This window comes from Monopterus albus, unplaced genomic scaffold (genome assembly GCF_001952655.1).
Source record: "Monopterus albus unplaced genomic scaffold, M_albus_1.0 scaffold117.1, whole genome shotgun sequence".
NCBI classification, from domain to species: Eukaryota; Metazoa; Chordata; class Actinopteri; order Synbranchiformes; family Synbranchidae; genus Monopterus; species Monopterus albus.
Window position 1 is genome coordinate 232,078 of NW_018127997.1, and position 19,178 is coordinate 251,255.

At 41.3% G+C, this 19,178-nt stretch overlaps 1 protein-coding gene across 3 annotated transcripts in view; it reads left to right on the forward strand.

Moving 5' to 3' along the window:
* dnah9 (dynein, axonemal, heavy chain 9) overlaps positions 1 to 19,178 on the forward strand; it is a 149,130-nt gene that overhangs the window by 53,232 nt on the left and 76,720 nt on the right. For all 3 annotated transcript variants that reach the window (XM_020611726.1, XM_020611728.1, XM_020611727.1), the window contains exons 42-50: positions 847 to 1,021; positions 1,882 to 2,055; positions 2,802 to 3,009; positions 4,754 to 4,919; positions 5,589 to 5,691; positions 7,931 to 8,170; positions 14,617 to 14,778; positions 15,671 to 15,867; positions 18,839 to 19,001. In XM_020611726.1, coding sequence (XP_020467382.1) covers positions 847 to 1,021; positions 1,882 to 2,055; positions 2,802 to 3,009; positions 4,754 to 4,919; positions 5,589 to 5,691; positions 7,931 to 8,170; positions 14,617 to 14,778; positions 15,671 to 15,867; positions 18,839 to 19,001 — 1,588 coding nt within the window. The remainder of the gene's footprint in view (positions 1 to 846; positions 1,022 to 1,881; positions 2,056 to 2,801; positions 3,010 to 4,753; positions 4,920 to 5,588; positions 5,692 to 7,930; positions 8,171 to 14,616; positions 14,779 to 15,670; positions 15,868 to 18,838; positions 19,002 to 19,178) is intronic.

The window sequence follows — 19,178 nt, forward strand, 5'->3', positions numbered from 1 at the left end:
TACCACGGGGTCCCCCGGGGCGAGCTGACACTGTTACACCCTGCACCTGCAGGTCTGCTTGAATTAGTTTGGTAGTTGGTCGAGGTTCTTTACCCACCATTAGAACAATCCTTTGTTGCAATCTGTCATCTATTTTTCTCTTTTGTCCACATCCAGGGAGATTAGCTACAGCGCCATGGGCTGTAAACTTCTTGACAATGTTGCTCACAGTGGGTACAGGCACAGCCAGATCTCTGGAGATGGACTTGGAGCTTTGAGACTGTCCAGGCTTTTTCCTCAGATCCTCAGACAATTCTTTGCTCTTTCTTTTCTCTGTGTTCAGTGCGGTCCACACCACACAAAGGTTGAGTCAAACTTTCTCTATTTTAAGTGTTTGCCAGTGTGATTTTTATATTGCCAGCACCTGTTGGTTGCTACAGGTGAGTTTCATTACAAATTAAAGGAGCATTACCTGCTTTAAATACAACTATTTCTGATTATTTTGAAACGGTGTCAATAATTCTCTCCTGTCCATTTTTGGAGTTCTTTGTGGAATGGATCAGATTTGACATTTTCTCTGCTTGTTTTTTGTTGCTCCAATGCTCCAAAAACAAAATAAATAAACATGAGAATATCAAATAATTTGTGATTGAAACAATTTTTGGGAGAAGTGGTGTGCTATCTGACAGAAATACAGGGGGGACAATATTTTTGGCCATGACTGTTAAAAATGTGCAACAAAATTCAAAATGACAAAAGAGAAAATTTTAGTAAAATTTAAGTACGTAGTTCTTTTTCTTACAGAATGAGAGACAAATCAGTGGTAATGCGTGAATCCGCAAATGTAACATTTCTGTCTTTGCTCAGGTTTAAGAAGATCATTCCTATCCCTGAGCAGAGTTTGATCCAGATGCTGTGCTACTTGCTGGAATGTCTGCTGATTCCAGAAAACACCCCGCCAGACTCCACCAAGGAGCTGTATGAGCTCTATTTTGTCTTTGCTGCTGTTTGGGCCTTTGGGGGAGCCATGTTCCAGGACCAGGTACTGTGTTGGCCTCTGGGCAGGGGAGGTACTTAGAAAGTGGTTGTGTAAAGAGGGAAAAGAATGGGACATAACTAAAAACAGCTGAATGACTTTTTTTTTTATAATAATAACTCCTCCCTGAAAGAGTTCTCTGTACTTGTATTATGGGTATTTTGGTATTATTCAAGCGCTGAGGCCTTTTACCCGACTACTTTATATCTGTGTTTAGGAAAAATCATTTCAGAGTTATTTTCGGTTGAAGAAATGGCAGGTTTCTAAAAAGGGAGAGATCTCCATCTGAAAATGAAGTGGACTCTATTCCCGCTAAACAACAAACAGGCTGGCTGAATTTAAATCAGTGGGAGAGTCATGGCGAGCAGTTGCTAAGCAATCCAGTTAGTGCCATACAGTAAGCGCATCTATCTAGGTTATAGGATAAAACAGCTTTCCCCTTGGTACAAATGTACTCCACTTTATTTTCCCATCACAGATGCATTTAAATGCTAAGTGGTTTTATTGACTGGATAGTTGGGAGTGGAGTGAATCGAGGAGACAGGTACCAATGGGTGGAGAGACAGGGAGGAAGGCGGGGAACTGCGAGGCAGCAGGAGATGAGGCTACTTTACTGTCTGAATCCGACAGATGGATAGGGAGGCCTGCCATCACTCATTTTCTACTCTTCAACTACTGCAGCTGTATCATATCACTGTGTTGCTGCCGTTTATTTGTCGTCTGGTTTGTATTCACACCAGTGTAAATCAAATGCACAGATCCATAACTACAGTAAGGAGGAGTAAAAGCAGAGAGGAAGTCAGTTTGGAGTATTGACTGCTCGCCTACCCTCTGTGTCTCTGCATGTGTGCTCTGTGTGAGTGTAGCTGGTCGACTACAGAGTGGAGTTCAGCAAGTGGTGGGTGGCCGAGTTCAAAACCATCAAGTTCCCATCCCAGGGCACTGTCTTTGATTACTACATCGACCCCGAGAGCAAGAAGTTTGAACCCTGGTCTAAAATGGTGCCCAAGTTTGAGATGGATGCGGATACACCGCTTCAGGTACAGTGTGTTGTGGATTAGTCATGCCATGGGAAATTTTTGCAAGGATTTGCCCTAGGTTTCATCTCCTGGACTTATCCTTACCACGGATGTCCCGATGCAGTTTTCTTGGCCCTGGTATGGATCCATTTCCTTTAACATTAAGCATTTGCAGATCTGATAATTATATTTACCTACAGTAAATGTTCACTAAATATCTGACATATTGAAATGAACCAGACACACCATATGTTTCAGTAGCTTCTTGATACTGGATCAGGTCCTGGTTCCAAAATATGTTTATTAGCTTAGTTTATTAACTCAGTACATAACTTGGTCACAGTTCTTTAATAACCAAATCTGTTTGATTATGTTTAAGAGTTACTTAAAATAAGTAAACAATGGTAGATATAGTGTGATTTAAAAGATTTAAAAATAGCCAACATCATTGCTTTATTTACCTCAACAATGCAGCATCCTTTGTCAGGTAACAACATCTTTTGGTCTTTTCAAGGTCTTCGCACTATGAGGATTTACTGCTTTTTTCACTTTTATGTCAATGTAAGATAAAAATCGTTGGTTATTTGACAATGCCATTGTCAAATTCAGAAATCTTTTTATACATTGTAGACAAAATATTAAATATTTCATTCACATATTAATTAAATAATTCACATATGAATTAACAATCAAAATATACAACATATCAATCGATAACAGCGGCTGTGCAAATGTGTTTTTGTTATGTGTGTGTTTCACATGTGCAGGCATGCCTGGTCCACACGACAGAGACCATTCGGGTGCGTTACTTCATGGACCGCCTACTGGAGCATCGTCGGCCTGTCATGTTGGTCGGGAATGCTGGGACTGGGAAGTCTGTTCTGGTTGGGGACAAACTAGGATCCTTGGATGCAGAGAAATACATGATTAAAAATGTCCCCTTCAATTATTATACCACATCTGCTATGCTCCAAGGTAGGAGCTGTACATTTGTATTTTACTCTTTATATAACTATCTGCCAGGTGTCTGCTGATATAATCTATTAGCATTTTATTGATGGATTAAAGTTCAAAATCAGTCCTGACTGCTGCCTATGGTAAGTCTACTGCCTTTGTCCTTGCCCTCAAACTCTTTTCCACTGCCCAATGCCCCTGCATACTGTATATATGGAACATTCTGTAGATACTGTACATTCTTCACCTGTCCGCAAGATAACATCTTACTTTTCCACCACCAGATTCTCTCTGCCTGCCTGCTCACCTGTTCCTCCTCCTTCAGTCAGTTTCCAAAGTGCTTTCCTCACTTTCTTTTACTATTTTCCACGTTGTAAATGTTGCTTTGGGCATGTGCACTCCAGCCACTGCTATCCGTACCTGATCCTGTTTCCTGTTCGTGCCAGTTCCCATAACCTGGCCCTGTGCCTGTGGTCTCATATGACATGTTTTGATCTTTACACTGGCTTCACAGCAAATTCAGAATCCACTTCAAGATTGGGTTTAGAGCCTTGTGTGATCAGGCATCTGCCTACATTAAATAGCTACTGCATTTGCCCTGCCTCCTGGTTGTCATTCTCTGAGGTCTGCTGCTCCATCACTCTCCAGGCTCCTGAGCACCTGCCTCCTACTGTCCCCCCAGCCACTAGGCAGCATACCTAAACACTCCTTTACATATGGACTGTGCCCCTCACTGTGTCTCTACCCCCTGAATCCCACCTCCAGACACACCCACCCTGCCTAATTTGAACTTCTGTTAGTCTTTTGACAGCACAATTCATATTCATTTATTATTTATTAAGTGCTTCTGACTTGTCACAAGGATTAGCTGTGGATACTGGAGTTTCACTGACTGCTCAGTCAGTGTGAAGGACATTGCATGAAGTCAACCTCTACAGCGTCCAAGAAGAAAGCCATTGCCACTGCTCCTGAATGGTGGAAAAACTGCAGGATGAAACTTTGCCAAAGAACATGAAAGACGCCTGATGACTAATGGCAGCATGTTTTTTGTTCAGATGAAACCAAATTAAAGTAGTTTGGATCAGATGGGGTCCAGCATGTTTGATAGTGGGCCTAGCCAGGGCTACTACCACAGTGACTGCATAGTGCTGACTGTGAAACTTGGAGCTGGGAGTGTAGGCTGCACGAGGTGTAGGGGAGGTGACATTTATACATGGTACTGAATGCAAGTTTGTAAACCCAGAATAATATATGGTTCCCAGTCGTAAGAGCCTTGGCAGGAGAAGAGGAGAGGAATTTTCCAACATAACAGTGATCCCATTCAGTGGTCTGGAGGCAACTATAAAACCATTTGAGCCAACATGTGGACTAATTAAATACACACCTCACTTGACTCCACATTGGCCAGACAAGTGGATCATTTTCACTTTTGCTGTTGATTTCTAATAACAGTATAATGTAAATGACAGTGCTCTCGTCATCTAAAAACCTTAAGAATTACAGTAAAACTATAAAGTATTTCTAAATACAAAAAGCAAAGGTTACAAAAATAAACAAAATATTCCATATCAGTTTAGTTTTTTCTTAATTCCTCCACATCAAGTATCTCACAGCCCCTTGAATTCATCTTGCTACCCTGTTTGCCTCCACCCCCGACTCTAATAGTAAGAAATAAATAAATACTATTTAAGTGACATCTTTCCAAGTGCTAATTCTTTCTTTCCTTCAATTCTGCTCTCCGCTCCCTCGCTCCTCTCCTGCACAGCGGTATTGGAAAAGCCCCTTGAAAAGAAAGCAGGGCGTAACTACGGACCTCCAGGCAGCAGACGGCTGATCTACTTCATAGACGACATGAATATGCCCGAGGTGGATGCATATGGCACAGTGCAGCCTCACACACTCATACGGCAACACATGGACTACAACCACTGGTAAGGCTCTGTCATTAGCATGCGTCTATTGTATATGCATAAGCAAGCAGGAGTACATGCAGAGGAGCATTATTCCTTGTGCCAAAATACCTTATCAGTCGTGGAACTGTTCCTCACATTAATGGCCTAAATGATGAACAGTTTCAGGCAGTTTCTCCATGTGCTAACACAAAAAAGGATCATTCGGATAATGGAGTGCCAGCAGCTGATAAGTATAATACCCTAATAATTCACATGAACAGCCTTTCTACTGAAAATACCATCCTTTTAGTATTCAGACAGGTCCCCACCTCACTATCAATATGCTACCTGTACAACCAATTTGAGTGTCAAAAGTCAAATGTGAGAGCAGGGTTGTATGATTCCCCTTAAAAGGATTTTATTGCTCATTTCTCTGACACAGTGAGGCCATTCTGAACAAGGTTCCACTGTGTCAGACACAGGCTGACTGGCTTAGACACGATCAGCCCATTAAAGATATGCAGGGAGGATTTCAGGTATGAAATTGAGAGGAAGGAGGATGCTTCTGAGCCACGGCAGCTTAAGAAAGAGCTCAGGCGTCCCTATCGGCAAAAGCATGGGGAAGTTGTGTGTGCGTGAGCATGCAAGGCTCTTAAATGATATTTTCTTTCTTCATGTTTGTGTGTGTGTGTGTGTGTGTCCTCCCAGGTATGACCGTAATAAGCTGCTTTTGAAGGAAATACACAGCGTTCAGTATGTGTCTTGCATGAACCCCACAGCTGGCAGCTTTACTATCAATCCACGACTACAGGTACACACGCACACACCAACACACGCACAGCATGTTGTGTTGCACTGGCTATGCAACACAGTGCTGAGGTTACATGTGCTCTAATTCCCTTTTCACATGTTACCATGGGCGGTCTTTTCCTCAGTGTTAGATTAAATTACAATGTTCTACACCGATTGATCGATTGATTTACTGTTTTTTTTGGCAAAATAGTGAATGCTCATTTTTTAAATTCATTTATTTGTTGAGGCTTTCATGTAACATTCATTAGATTCTGACAACACTTTAAGGAAAAACATTGTAATTCAGCATTTAGGAAATGACACTGGTTTGCCTGAGGGTGGTAGCACATTATTTTCTTCTTCCTTTGTGTGTATTGCAATATATTAGACTGATGTAGCAAAACACATTTGTCAAAGTAGGAAGCCAAGATTACTGTCCATGTGTTCATTCACTGTTTGTACATTCATTTGTACATCTGTCTGATGTGGCAGACATCTGTCTCATGCACCCTGGTTATTATACAGTTTTGGGAGTAATATGTGTGTTATCTCAATATTACTTCTGATTAGGGGTGGCTCAATACCACCTTTTTATGTCCAATACCACAACCTTGAGCATCTGCTGATACCGATCCAATGCCATTGTTTCCGGCTTCGTAAACAATTAAGCTGTTTAAAGGAGGGTGCCTTTCATGCTTTTGATTCTCTCATTAGCCTCATTTTCTTGTGTGAGAATGTGTTTAAAGAGTTAAGGACTGACAATGGGGATGACATCAGATGGAGATGAAGAGCTTACCTCCCTTGTCAACTCCTCAAATGGGGCCAGAATTGCCATGGTCTTTTCCAGTAGGCCCCACTGGTTTACAGTCAATGTGGCTGGCAGGTCATGCTCCACTGTGTATGCACACAGGGCCCGTTTCTGTGCAATGAGGCTCTCGGTCATGTAATACATCCTGTTCCACCTCGTTCGTACAGCTTGTTGCAGATGCTTGGGTGGCATATTCAGCTCCAGTTGAATGTCCTCCAAGCATGAAGGCAAGTGCTGAGTGCTTGAAGTGACCCATGATTTTTCTGTCGATAGCCAGTGCATCACTTACACTATGCTGTGATAGCTGTCCCTCATTCACAATAGGTTGCAGAGTACTGTATATTAGAAGCATGCCAAACAAGGAAATGACATGGACTTTACTCTTCTCAGTTTTTTGTGTATTTGTACACCTCCTCCGCTGCTGCAGCGATGGACTCTCCTGTGTATGAGCCATGAAACTGTTTAGCCTGCAGCAATGTTTTTTGAAAGTAAAGCTTGATTCTGTGCAGTCAGACTGAGCTCTAGATGTCAGTTGGAAAACTAGTCATGGCAACATTTTCCAAACATTTTGAAATTAATCCTCCTACTTGCCTGTACTTTGTCATAGCCGTGTCAGAGATGGAATACTGGGTTGGCAACGTGTAGTGAGGCTCCACACACTCCATTAAGCATCGAAAACCCACATTTTAAACAACAGCAAGGGGTTGGTCATCCAGCAAAACCAGTTCAGTCACCTTCTCCATTATTAGCTTTGCTTTGCTGCTGTCAGAGGGGAGTTTCTCATGCTTCGGAATTGTTTCTCACATTTCAAAGCCATGATGTTGCTCTGCTCCCTGCCAGGTTCACAAACATGGTTTGATGGGAGGGGTCAGCTGGTCTCCTCAAGTCCCATGCCATTGGATAAATTTACTTGTATGCAGTTCAAAATAAATCTTCAAAAATATTTTAACATTTTAAAAGAATAATTTTTGATATAAAAACACTCCAATATTTTTTTGAAGACATAACCACACAGTTTTTTATTTTATTTCACAGTGTCTTTAATAACCATATTTAAAGTGTTAAATCAAGCACCAGTTGATAGGACAGACATAATACACTGGGCAGACAGAGAATAGTCACAAAGTGGCATTTCAGTCCAATATAAAAGCTCAATGAGAGGATAAGACTCATGACTGGGATGCTGGGCTGTAAACATACTCACTGATCCTAGTTCAACTAAACTTGGAGAACCATTTCTTTAAAGGACAGTCATAAAATTAAAGGTCAAACTTAAAGATGGTCATATCTGAATTTAAAAGGCACCTGTGACTAAATAACAGTCCCTCTTCACCTACTGCTGCAGACACCCATCAGGTGACCTTTGCTTTTATCCTAGAAGGTGACTGTATCATTAGTGAGGAATGACATGTTTACTGTTGCCTTATTTATGCTTCGTCTCCCTCCGTAGCGCCACTTCTCTGTCTTTGCCCTGTCGTTTCCGGGAGCTGAGGCTCTGAGCACCATCTACACCTCCATCCTGACTCAGCACCTGAGAGGGGAAGGCTTCAACGTCACCCTACAGAAGAGCTGCCCCACCCTGGTCCAGTTGGCCCTGGCCCTGCATCAGCATGTCTCCTCCACCTTCCTCCCCACTGCTGTCAAGTTCCACTACATTTTTAACCTGAGAGACCTCTCCAACATCTTCCAGGTGACACACTGATCACAAATATACTGCAAAGTATTATCCAGATGGCAGGTGGACATTCAGTTTGTTTAAAAGAATGACCTTAGGTTAATCTTTTCCCAATGAAATGTCAGAGGTTACCTGGAATAAGCTGTGTGCTTCTTCATATCACTCCCTTACTGTACAAGGAGTGAGTTACCTGACTCTGATGCTCTCTCAGATTTTATGGCTCTGCTTCCCACATGGAAAGAGCCAGACTTCTGTCACTAATTTCTCATCTAAATGATTATTGATTTTAGAGCTGGGTCTGAAAGCTAGAAATAAGTCTAAAATAAGTGTAACAGAAAAGAGAATGAATTTGCACTTCCATGGGTATTAGTGATGATTTAATGTATTTAAATGGATATAATATCAGAGTGCGAAGGCTGTCAAGGCAAAAGCTTTTGGGGCGATATTTCTGTCAGAATCCTCCACGGTTTCACGGAGGGCAGCCTGTCTCATTTAACACAGTTTGTTGTATAATTAATGCTTTAAGCCACTCAGCTATAGGTACTGAATTTTTTTTATAATTCCCTCTAGAAGTTCACAAAGGCAGCTCTAAGTTCTTACTGTACTGTTACTATAGGTGTAATAAAATGCTGTTTTATCTGCATCTCTTTAAAGCTGCACTAATCAATAAGCTTTATACTGATAATGCATTAAATGAGTTGTTTCTAGTTTGGACTCCACCACTTGCAGAAAAGGCAGATCGGTTAAAAGCAAATATGCAAGCAAAGATGGACAAGGTCTGGAAACAGTTGTGTGAAAACCGAGATCTTCGGAAAAAAGTTCACACCCTGCCTACTTTCACACCTGGCAAAGCATAATGTGGGTGCGATTGCCTGTTTCTGTAAGTTTTCTGGCGTTGGGAAGGGGCTATATAATGCCATCCAATTAGCACTTTGTTTTAAGCATAGTGAGGCGTTCCTGTACTGGATTTCAGCCATTATGAGTTGATTTTTAGCAGGTTTTAAACTTACTGCACTTTGAGATTAAGTATAATTACCTTCCCACAGTGCAAGCCCTGATGACCTCAGGACTTACCTTTCAGAACCTTCTTCACACATAAGAATGCCTTCAAGCAGCAGGGAGTTTAGTTGCATCATAACACTTTGAAGCCAGTGTTTATAGAGGCCATTCTTCATGTTCTGTTGAAAACTTTGCTTTTTAAAAGGATCTGCACAGTGTGACTGGATGTCCAATATCCACAGAGAAGAAACCGTGTCAAAGCTTTCTTGCTGTTCCTCTCCCCTCCCATAGAAAGAATGTAAAGAAAACCAGAAAGGGACTCCTAGAGCTCATTTGAAGCTTTTTATGGCCTAACTTATTCAGCTCCTGGTTCTAACACCGTAGGACAGGCGCGAGGAGGTGAGCTGCCTTGCAGCTGGAATTTCCCTAGTGTACTGTACATCTATGCTTGTGCGCCTTCAGAAGTAAGAAGGTATTTGGTGTGACACTATAGATGCTCCTCTGATTTTGAGCATGAGGCCTAAATGGTTGTCACTCAATGTTTTCTGGTCTGACGTTTCCAATGTTGGCCTCAGCTGAAATAATTGGGTGACTGTTTGTAAATCACTTTGTTTTTTTAAACTTTGGAACTTGGAGATGTAGCCAGAGGCAGCTGTCTCATTATGATCCCATCTAATGAGCCAGAGAGATGAGCTCAGAGACTTTGTGTGAGCGTACAACACTCCTTGTAAAGGTGTTTTTAAATGTGACAAAAGAAGCAGGTTCAGACAGTGCTCTAGGTTGCATCTTTATGAGAGTATTATTGATGTTATTTGCTGACAAAATTCTCAGATTGTTGTTTCTGCTGAATTGTAAGTACCCAGTAGAAGCTAATGCTTTATTTTCTGTTTTTCTCTGCTTCTTCTTTCAATTTATCCCTTACCACTTACTTGTTCTCCTTAATACCCCCTGTATCCATAAATGTCTACTTTCTCTAGGCATTGAGGCGATCATTGCGTCCCATGGATATTAATTTAGATGCACTGTAAGTACAGTAGCCAGTTTCCACTAATAAGGCAAGACAAACAGTTTGGCATCCAACTGGGAGTGTTGTCATGAGTTCTGTTTGCCAGTGTTCTTTCTCTGCCATGACCAACAGGCATATCCAGAGGCTTGTCTAGCCCACATCAACCTAAATGAGCTCCTTGAAGCTCAAGAGACAAGGGAGGAGATGGTGGAAAGATGAGCAGGGTGAAAGAGGAGGACTAAGACAAGGAAAACAGAGTGTACAAGACTCGCAGTGCAGAGAGACTCTGAAGTCAAACTGTACTGACTGCACAATATGTCCGTATGATGTTCTGTGGATAGTCAGCTGGGTGCATTTGTTAGCGGGCGGAGCATTGTTTGGGGCTCAGAGCAGCTGTCAGGCAACGAGGAAAGTGTGCCCACTGCAGTCAGCCCGACAGACAGACAGATACATGCAGACACCCACAACGCTCCAGTCCCTCTCCTCAGAGTTGAACAAAGCAATGAAAGACCAGAGACACAGAGGATGAGGTAGGCTGCCAAAGTCAGCTGGATAGAAGGAAAACAAAGTTCCCTCTCCTTCACAGTTAGTTAGCGCTTTGCTTTTTGCTCAGATGGTACGACGAACAGCTAAGCAGCAAGTGTGACTGTTACAGTATATAGAGTTCCCATATGGTGTTCTGTTTTACTCAGTCACACTTTTACACAGAAAATAGTGTGTGTCATGACTGACACCATAAAGCAATGATATGGAGTAGAAAAAGATATCAATTAAAAGTCAAAAGATTAGATCAGTCACACAGACATCTTGACATTTGTAGATCTAGAGTAGTGGCTATAATTCTGGCTCAGTTTGAATCTTCAGTACACAAACCATGCAAATAACCACACATACAGCACACCTCCCGTCTGCACCATTACACAGTGGATTTAGGATCCAGTTGTTACATTCAGTGGGCTCAGATATGAAGGCAGATCAGATTCAGCTGGCTTTACCCCTGGAGATGATTCTTTTGATTAGAATAAGCTGTGGGTCTGAAAGCGCACAACATCTGCTTGCCTCTGCCTCCTGGGTGACAGTGCAGAGAGGGGAGAAAACAGCGCCTGGGGGCCGCTCTCTCCCCTTTCTCATCCTATACAGCACCTGTTTTGTGAAGATTGTGCCGAGTTATGCCTGGCTGCATCATGTGGGAAAGCCAAAACGTCACACAGGCGTCCTTCAGAGACTCATTAATCATCAATCATTCAACAACCACTCATCTGCGTATTGTCATGATTTAGTGATTTAATTTCAGCTTTTTATTTATTTATTTCTTAAGAAAACACAGCTGTTTTCAGTTTTACTAGCTGTGTGGCTCTATGGATGACAATGTTGGCCAATCTGTCAGTCAGGTGGATCACCACTTTGGTCCAGACTGAAGCATCTTAACAATTAGGGAATGTATTATCATGAAAATGTATATAGACATTCATAGTCTGAGTCCTCATGATCCACAGCATGACCCCCCTGACTTTTCCTACTGCCTTTTTCTGGAATTGGTTTTCTGGTGAAATGTCTCCACAGCTGTGTGATGAATTGCCATGAAACTGTTACAGACATTCTGGTCCACATAAGAATGAAGTGTAATACTTTTTTTGATCTCTCGAAGAAGAAGCCGCTGCTTCACGGTTTGCAGCTGCACATGGGGACAAAGATCTGACTTTTTGGAGCAATGTTCTCTGGACTAATGAAACAAAAACTGAACTGTTTGGCCATAATGACCATTGTTATGTCTGGAGGAAAAAGGGGGAGGCTTGCAAGCTGAAGAACACCATCCCAACCGTGAAGCACGGGAGTGGCAACATCATGTTGTGGGGGTACAAAGTCAAGGTATTGGAGTGGCCACCACAAAGCCCTGACCTCAGTCCAATAGAAAATATGTGAGTAGAACTGGATAAGTGTGTTTGAGCATGGAGGCCTATAAACCTGACTCAGTTCCACCAGTCCTGTCAGGAGGAATGGGTGAAAAGTCCAGCAACTTATTGGAGGAAGCTTGTGGAAGGCGTCCTGAAACGTTTGACCCAAGTTCAACAATTTAAAGACAAAGCTACCAAATACTAAGTAAACTATGTGTACTATGTAAATTTCTGACTTCAGCTGTATATATCTAAATTTTAAAACAATTAATGTTACAAAAGAAGTCAAATTCTAAATAGTTGTACCATTAGGTATTATTTTTCAAGGTGCTATCATCACATTACTATGGATCTAAATCTATGCTTTTTATGTAGACTGTCATACAGACTGAAGTAACATGAACAGAAAACATCCAAACATTGGAATTCTACCCAAATCAGTGTATTTAAAAAATATATATACAACACTAGACTACTTTGACCCTCATAATATGATTGCTTGACCATGAAAACCTGACCTGCTGCTGGAATTTTGAAAGATGCTGATATCTTTTTTCATTTGAAATTTATTTAGCACAGTTTTATTTGTAGGCTGTAGTGCCAATTCACAACAACAAGGGCACAGTAAGGTCTAGACTGGAAAACCCATCAAATCCCCCTTGAGCAGGCACTCAAGAAAAACCATCGACATGACACACATCCAGTCATTGTGTCCATGCAGATTCTCAGTCGTCCAGGTCATAGTAAGCTGATAAAACTTAGAAAAATCAACTGATCAGAACTGATGAAGCAGTGAAACGTCTTTGACTTAAAAACCTAGTCCAGCTGATTTTTCTGGGTTTTTTTTCAGCATTCAGTCATTGTATTAGGTGTAAACGGGGACTTCAGTGAGTGGACCATGGACAAAGACGTCACATTTCTGCAGGTTTGCTTGTTCGATGGCTGTTTTATAAGCTGCTAATAAGTCTCTGTTACTGCAGGACTGCAACCCCTCGAGAAGTGAAGCAAAGTAGGACGGTGCGCCTAATCCTGTGAGGTTATGCAAGATGACGGTAAAGGGAAGCACGCGGTGTAATGCTTGTTAGGTTCTGACAGTGAAAACGCAGCTATAATGCACAGCTGGAACACCGGCGTCCTCACAGACAGGCTGCTGTGCTCTGAACGAGATGTAGCTGCCTGCTAACAGAGCTAACTTGGTCAGATAAAGAGCACTCACAACCACAGACATGTATATGTACAGTACTGTATATGTCCTTGCTGACAACTCTGAAAACAGCAGGACAAATTCTAAATTGTCATTATCTGAATAGACTGACCACATACAGTACTGTCAGTCTCAGTGGTTACTTCATCGCTTGAAAGAATGTCAGAACTTAATAAAATGGCATAATACCATTCCTGATGATTACAACTTTGAGCCTGGCTCAAAATCTCTGCTGTCGCTGCAGAGAATAGATCGTTGCCTAGCTCTTGGCTGTTGCCTTGCTGGGCTCCTTCAGTCCTTCTCCCCTGTCTCACACAGCCGGGTGTACTGAGTGACAGCACCCAGCTTTCACAGACAATGAATGGGCAGCTGTCACTAACCCAGGGATTTGTCTCTGTATGTGCTTGGAATGCTCAGAAGCCCAGCTGTGCACTTTGGCCACAAGGGGGCTCACATACAGTGGATAATCTTTAAAAATATTCCTGTAGTAAAATTATTATAAAGATCAGCATCAAAATCTAATCAGTTGTTCTGTGACCCATATGCTACCTCTCCAGAAATGTAATCCAAATCCATTCATTACTTTTTGAGTTATGCTGTTAACAAACAAACCCGCAAAAAACAACAAATGTCGGCAAAAACATAGCCCTCCACCCCCCCCAACCCCGGTAGAGGTAAACATACACATTCAGTCTGTCAGTCAGTCAGTCTGTCACTCACTCACACAGTGGGAAGCCACAGCCGCATGAGAGCACATTCACTGAGAAATATTAGCGAGTCTTCCAAGGGAAAGGCGTTAAAATCTGGCCCAAAAGTCACTGGATTTGTTGCTACTGTATTTGCTTTTCTGACTAAAGCTGCTTAAAGGGTTTTAAAAGTCACCAAATCAAGTGGGAAAATGGCTAAGTTGGCAATAGTGGTCTCACAACACTACAGTAACTGTCACATCTATACATGTGTGTGATTAGTAGTAGAAAGTGTGTATGGAAGTCACACAGATTTTGGACAATCATAAAATAGCAAACAAGAAAAGTGGGTCATTCCAGGCATGGTCTCAGTTTTGTTTGAAAATAAACACTTTGGAAGCATTACAGTCAAATACAGACTCATTCTTTGATTTTTCATCTTTCATTTCTTATCTCCACATGCAGCAGTACTTCTGAGACAGTGAGATGAAAGTAGTGCTGCCATTATTTTCTGAGTTTCTCTGACACACCTGCTAAGAGCTTGCCCACTCAATATATATTGATTTACCTACTGTGACTGTGCTGTGTTTCTGTCCTTGTTGTAGTGTAAATGGGCCAAATCAGCCTCTGAAATGAAACTCTAAGCCTCGCTCTGTCCCGTCCCTGCTCAGGGTATTCTCTTCTGTTCTGGCGAGTGTCTAAAAACCCCTCCTGACCTGGTGAAAATCTACCTGCACGAGTCCAACCGGGTCTACAGAGACAAGCTTTTGGAGGAGCAGGACTTCCAGGTCTTTGATAAGCTGCAGGCGGACACAGTGAAAAAGTTCTACGAGGTGAGAGTTTTTACAAAGTTCGGTGAGAGGAAGGGAAAAACGGGAGGCTGGGGCATGGTGGAAGGGAGTGGAGGTGAAATCATTAGGCTGCCTGCTCTCTGTCAGGACCTAGACATCAGTGGCCAATACAGCAAGGAGAAAGAGGAGGGGAGACAAAAGACTGTGAGAGGACAGAGGGCCAGGAGAGGGTTGGAAAGAATATTAATCAGTATGCTGTGGGGGTCTGGCTGTCAGGGTCTGCACTGTCAACCCAGCAAATTGGAAAACATTTTAATGGTTTTCTGTCCACTGCTGCCCTCACTACCCTGACTGGCTCTCCCGCATGCACACTTCTCATGCCCCAATGAAGAACCTGAAAAGTATATGTACACACATACAGGAAGAGAAGGAGAGAGAATAATTGCACCCAGTCCAGAATGCATTATTCAGAGATGGCATCTTCTGTAAACTTAAGACAGTTTATCCCTGTGCCACAGAGCAATATGCAGCACGTTTTCTTGATATTTTTACATACAAACAAAAGAGTCTTCAGAGCTTGTTCCATTGGAAGGAAGCGCTCTTGATACTATGACACTGAAGACTGCGCTGGGCCATAATATAGATGTGAAATAACGAAATTCCCTGTTCATCACACCTACTGCAGCTTTATGCCAGTGGAGATTAGCAAGGGAAACAAACATCCCTTAGAAACACACAAACTCTCTCTAGTGAAATATTTGTGGCCCAGTGGTTGCCAGGGTGAAAATGAACTAGGTCAAGCTCTGCACAGCTGTGATATTCAGCTGTGTCCCTGTCCAGACTGTTTAAGCTTAGCACTAATATTACGCTGACAGGGGTAGTGTGTGGGTCTGTGTGTTCACCACTGCAATATGTTTGTGTGTCTGTCCCTGAGGACATGGAGGAGACTCTGGAACAGACCAGGGAGATGAACCTGTACTGCCACTTCGCTCATGGTCTAGGGGAGCCAAGGTACATGGCTGCAGAGTCCTGGAGCAGCCTCAGTAAAATCCTGCTGGAGGTGTTGGACAGCTACAATGAGGTGAACGCCACCCTAAACCTGGTGCTGTTCGAGGATGCCATGGCTCACATGTGAGTGGAAGTTTTGCAACCCCAGAGACTGTGCAGGGAGAGTTCGGAAAGAATAAAGAAAATGTGTTATTGTAAGTTTTTTTTATTGTCTGTCAAGGATATCAAAAGGCTTCCCAGATAGTTTAGGGTTAACAGTTTCATTTTCTAGACTGTCAAAGACAATGACAGGGGAATCTGTAAAATATCAAGCAGCTTGCCATATGACAGCATCACAAGAATGCAGTCTAAAACTGTGTTTGGGCAAGAATTTCCTTTTCTTTGTGTTGATAAAATAAAAGAAAAACATCACATTTTGGGCATTTGACCCATAGACCCCTTGATCTGCTAGAAAGTGTGGTCATATTCTATATTTTCTTATTGTCAATAAATCCCTTAAGACCCATGCCACCATTGTGTCTATAAGTCAGTACCATGTTTAAGTTTAAGCAGAGATGCCAGGCTTATTCTTTAAGTAATGTGAATAAAGATACTACAATCTTGCAACCACTTAGATAATATAAAGTACCTGACAAATGATAACTGACAAATGATTTGCTTTGCGTGCTTTGGAACTAGCTTGTTTGGTAAGGGAAGGTGATAAGTGAAGGAAGATAGTGATCTGGCATTGCACATGAAAATGTGCTCACTTGATGTTCTAAAAATATGTTTCTTTTTTCATATTTATGAACTCGCAAGTTGTATAATAACAGCGCCCCATCAATTTGTTCTGAAAAGGTTAGTACCTTTATCTGTTTATCTAGTGTTTTGCCAAGTATGAACATGGAGAAGAATGATCTGTCAGGGAGCTACAGAAGTATTTAGACTCTCATTATTTAATAAACATACAGAAAGTTTCTTTTTCTGAAGAAAATTAAAGTGTGCTCACTTTGAAAATGCCAGCTGCAAAATATTGTAAGCTCATTTTTTGTATAGTTAATATTATAGGGGTTAAATTGAGTTGTATAGGTCTAGAACTTAATTTGAATGACTAAATGAAGTTAAAGTGTCAGTAAAGTTAAAGCACTGAAATAGGATAGAGTTTAAGCTGAAACACTGAAGGTAGCTGAGTTGTTGAATAAGCTGACATGAGTTTAGGCGTCATCATTGAAAGCATACAAATGTTCAGCCTAAGACCTTTAGGAAGTCGAGTTGTCAGCTTGTGCAGTGCACTGAAATTACTTTTATTACAGTTTTAGAGAAAAACTCAAAGCAATTAAACATCACCTGAAATGTGTGAAAGCAGCTGAGGTGCCAGTTGATGAGCAGACTGAAATGTTAGTTGTCATATAAGCACGGAAAGAGGCTACATCGTCATAAAGTTTGAGATGAAAGCAGTTTAACTGTAAACAATGAAAGCTGCTGAAACTTGAGTTGATGCAATAGAGTAAGTCGAGGCATGTGCTTAAATTTAAGCACTGAAAGTGTTTAAATTAGGCTGCATACACAAAGGCGTTTGCCCTAAGTTAAAACAGTGCAGGGGGCTGAAGAGGTATTTATTGCACACAAATAACTGTCAAAGCTAGCAATGACTTAACAGTTGAAGAAGCTAGAATAAACAATCTTTAAGAAAAATAAATAAAAAGATCTGAATGAAATGAAATATATCAAATAACAAAACTACAATAAACTATAATAAACAATTTGAACTGCTCAGCAATTTGAAACAAACTACTCATTTTCTCATCTTGAGCACAGTGTGCATGACTCATTGCTGCACTTAATTTTTCTTGGCATTGAAAAAATTTCCAATGTATGAAAATTGTTGCACAGCTCTGGGTCCGAGCCAGATGCTGTTCTGTTGATTCCTTTTGGCTGGTTCACCGACAGCTTGCGTTTGATCCACATACTGTATACATGTGTCACCAATGCTTATAGTAACACTGATCAAAATTACTTTAAAGTAATCTTTATTTGAAATTTTGAGTCATCAGAATGTAATTACAGTTATCTGGAATTCACATTTTGGAATTTGAAATTGAATTGTAGATATCATGAAGTAGTTTTCCCTTTGAAATCAATGAGGAATTGGTACTAGTCAAAATGTATTCGCAAATATCTGTAGTTTAAGGCTTGATTAGTCAAAATTGAAGTGCAGATATCTTGAATGATAGTTCTGACTAGTCGTAAATACGTGGTAGATAGCTGTAATATGAATTCTGTTGATTTAATACTGTAAATGCTAAAACGGCACAGTGATGTCATTTTGGATATCCAGAAAGGAATTGTGACTAATCAAAATGTAATTGTAAATATCTGAAACTGTCATTCTTACTGGTCATGATACAATTGTAGATATCTTGAGTCACAGTGTAATTTCAACTAGTCAAAAATGCCATTTTAGATATCCGCAATGCAATTATGGATATTGAAGTGAAACCTTTTAAATGTTAAAATCATCTGCCATTGACTGGCAGCCGAAGAGCAAAGAGTAGCTGAGCTGTTAGTTGAGGTGAAAGAGATACAAGCAGCTAAAGTGGAAAAGATATTAGGTGAAATGTCAGCTGAATTATACACAATGAAAGCAATTAGCTTTTTTTTGTCAAAGCGCTGAAGAAAATGTAGGTGTGTATGCTGTAAACAAGTGTCAGTCCATATGTAAGAAGTGACAGCAGTTTAAGTATTTTAAGTTATTGTTCTTTCTGACAACAACTCCAGATGAAGCAACAAAAATCAAATCAGTTTATATAAATTGAAGAGGCAGAGGGAACATTCATCTTGTATTAATGAAGGCATAAGGGTTCTCAGGAGCAGAGTAAAATTTAGTCTAATGTTTAAAACATTTCTGAATTAAACGGAGTGATGAGGATGCTGGCAACAGGCGGTATAAAAGTAGAGAGAGAGACTACCTGTGCTTGTTTGTCTTTTGTTTGTTTGTCTAATGAGTCAGAGATTGTCTGTATCTAGCTTGCCTCCCACTAACCTTTATCTCACTAATTTCTCCCTCACACCTCTTCTTCTTCCCTCCCCTGACCGTCTGCACCTCCACACGTAGCTGCCGCATAAACCGAATCCTGGAGTCTCCATGGGGTAATGCGCTGCTGGTCGGAGTTGGCGGCAGTGGCAAGCAGAGTCTGACCCGGCTGGCTGCCTTCATCTCCAGTCTGGAGGTTTTCCAGATCACCTTGAGAAAAGGCTATGGTATCTCTGACCTAAAGGTGAGAGGAGGACTACACTGCAAAAACACCCATCTGAACTGGTCTTATATACTGTAGGTCTTAAAATTTATTACATGCATACAGTACAGATGAGGTTTAGATTTAAATATGGAGGTGTATTTGAAAGAAATAAAGATACAATCTTGACAATATGTACATGCAGTACTTGTGATCCCA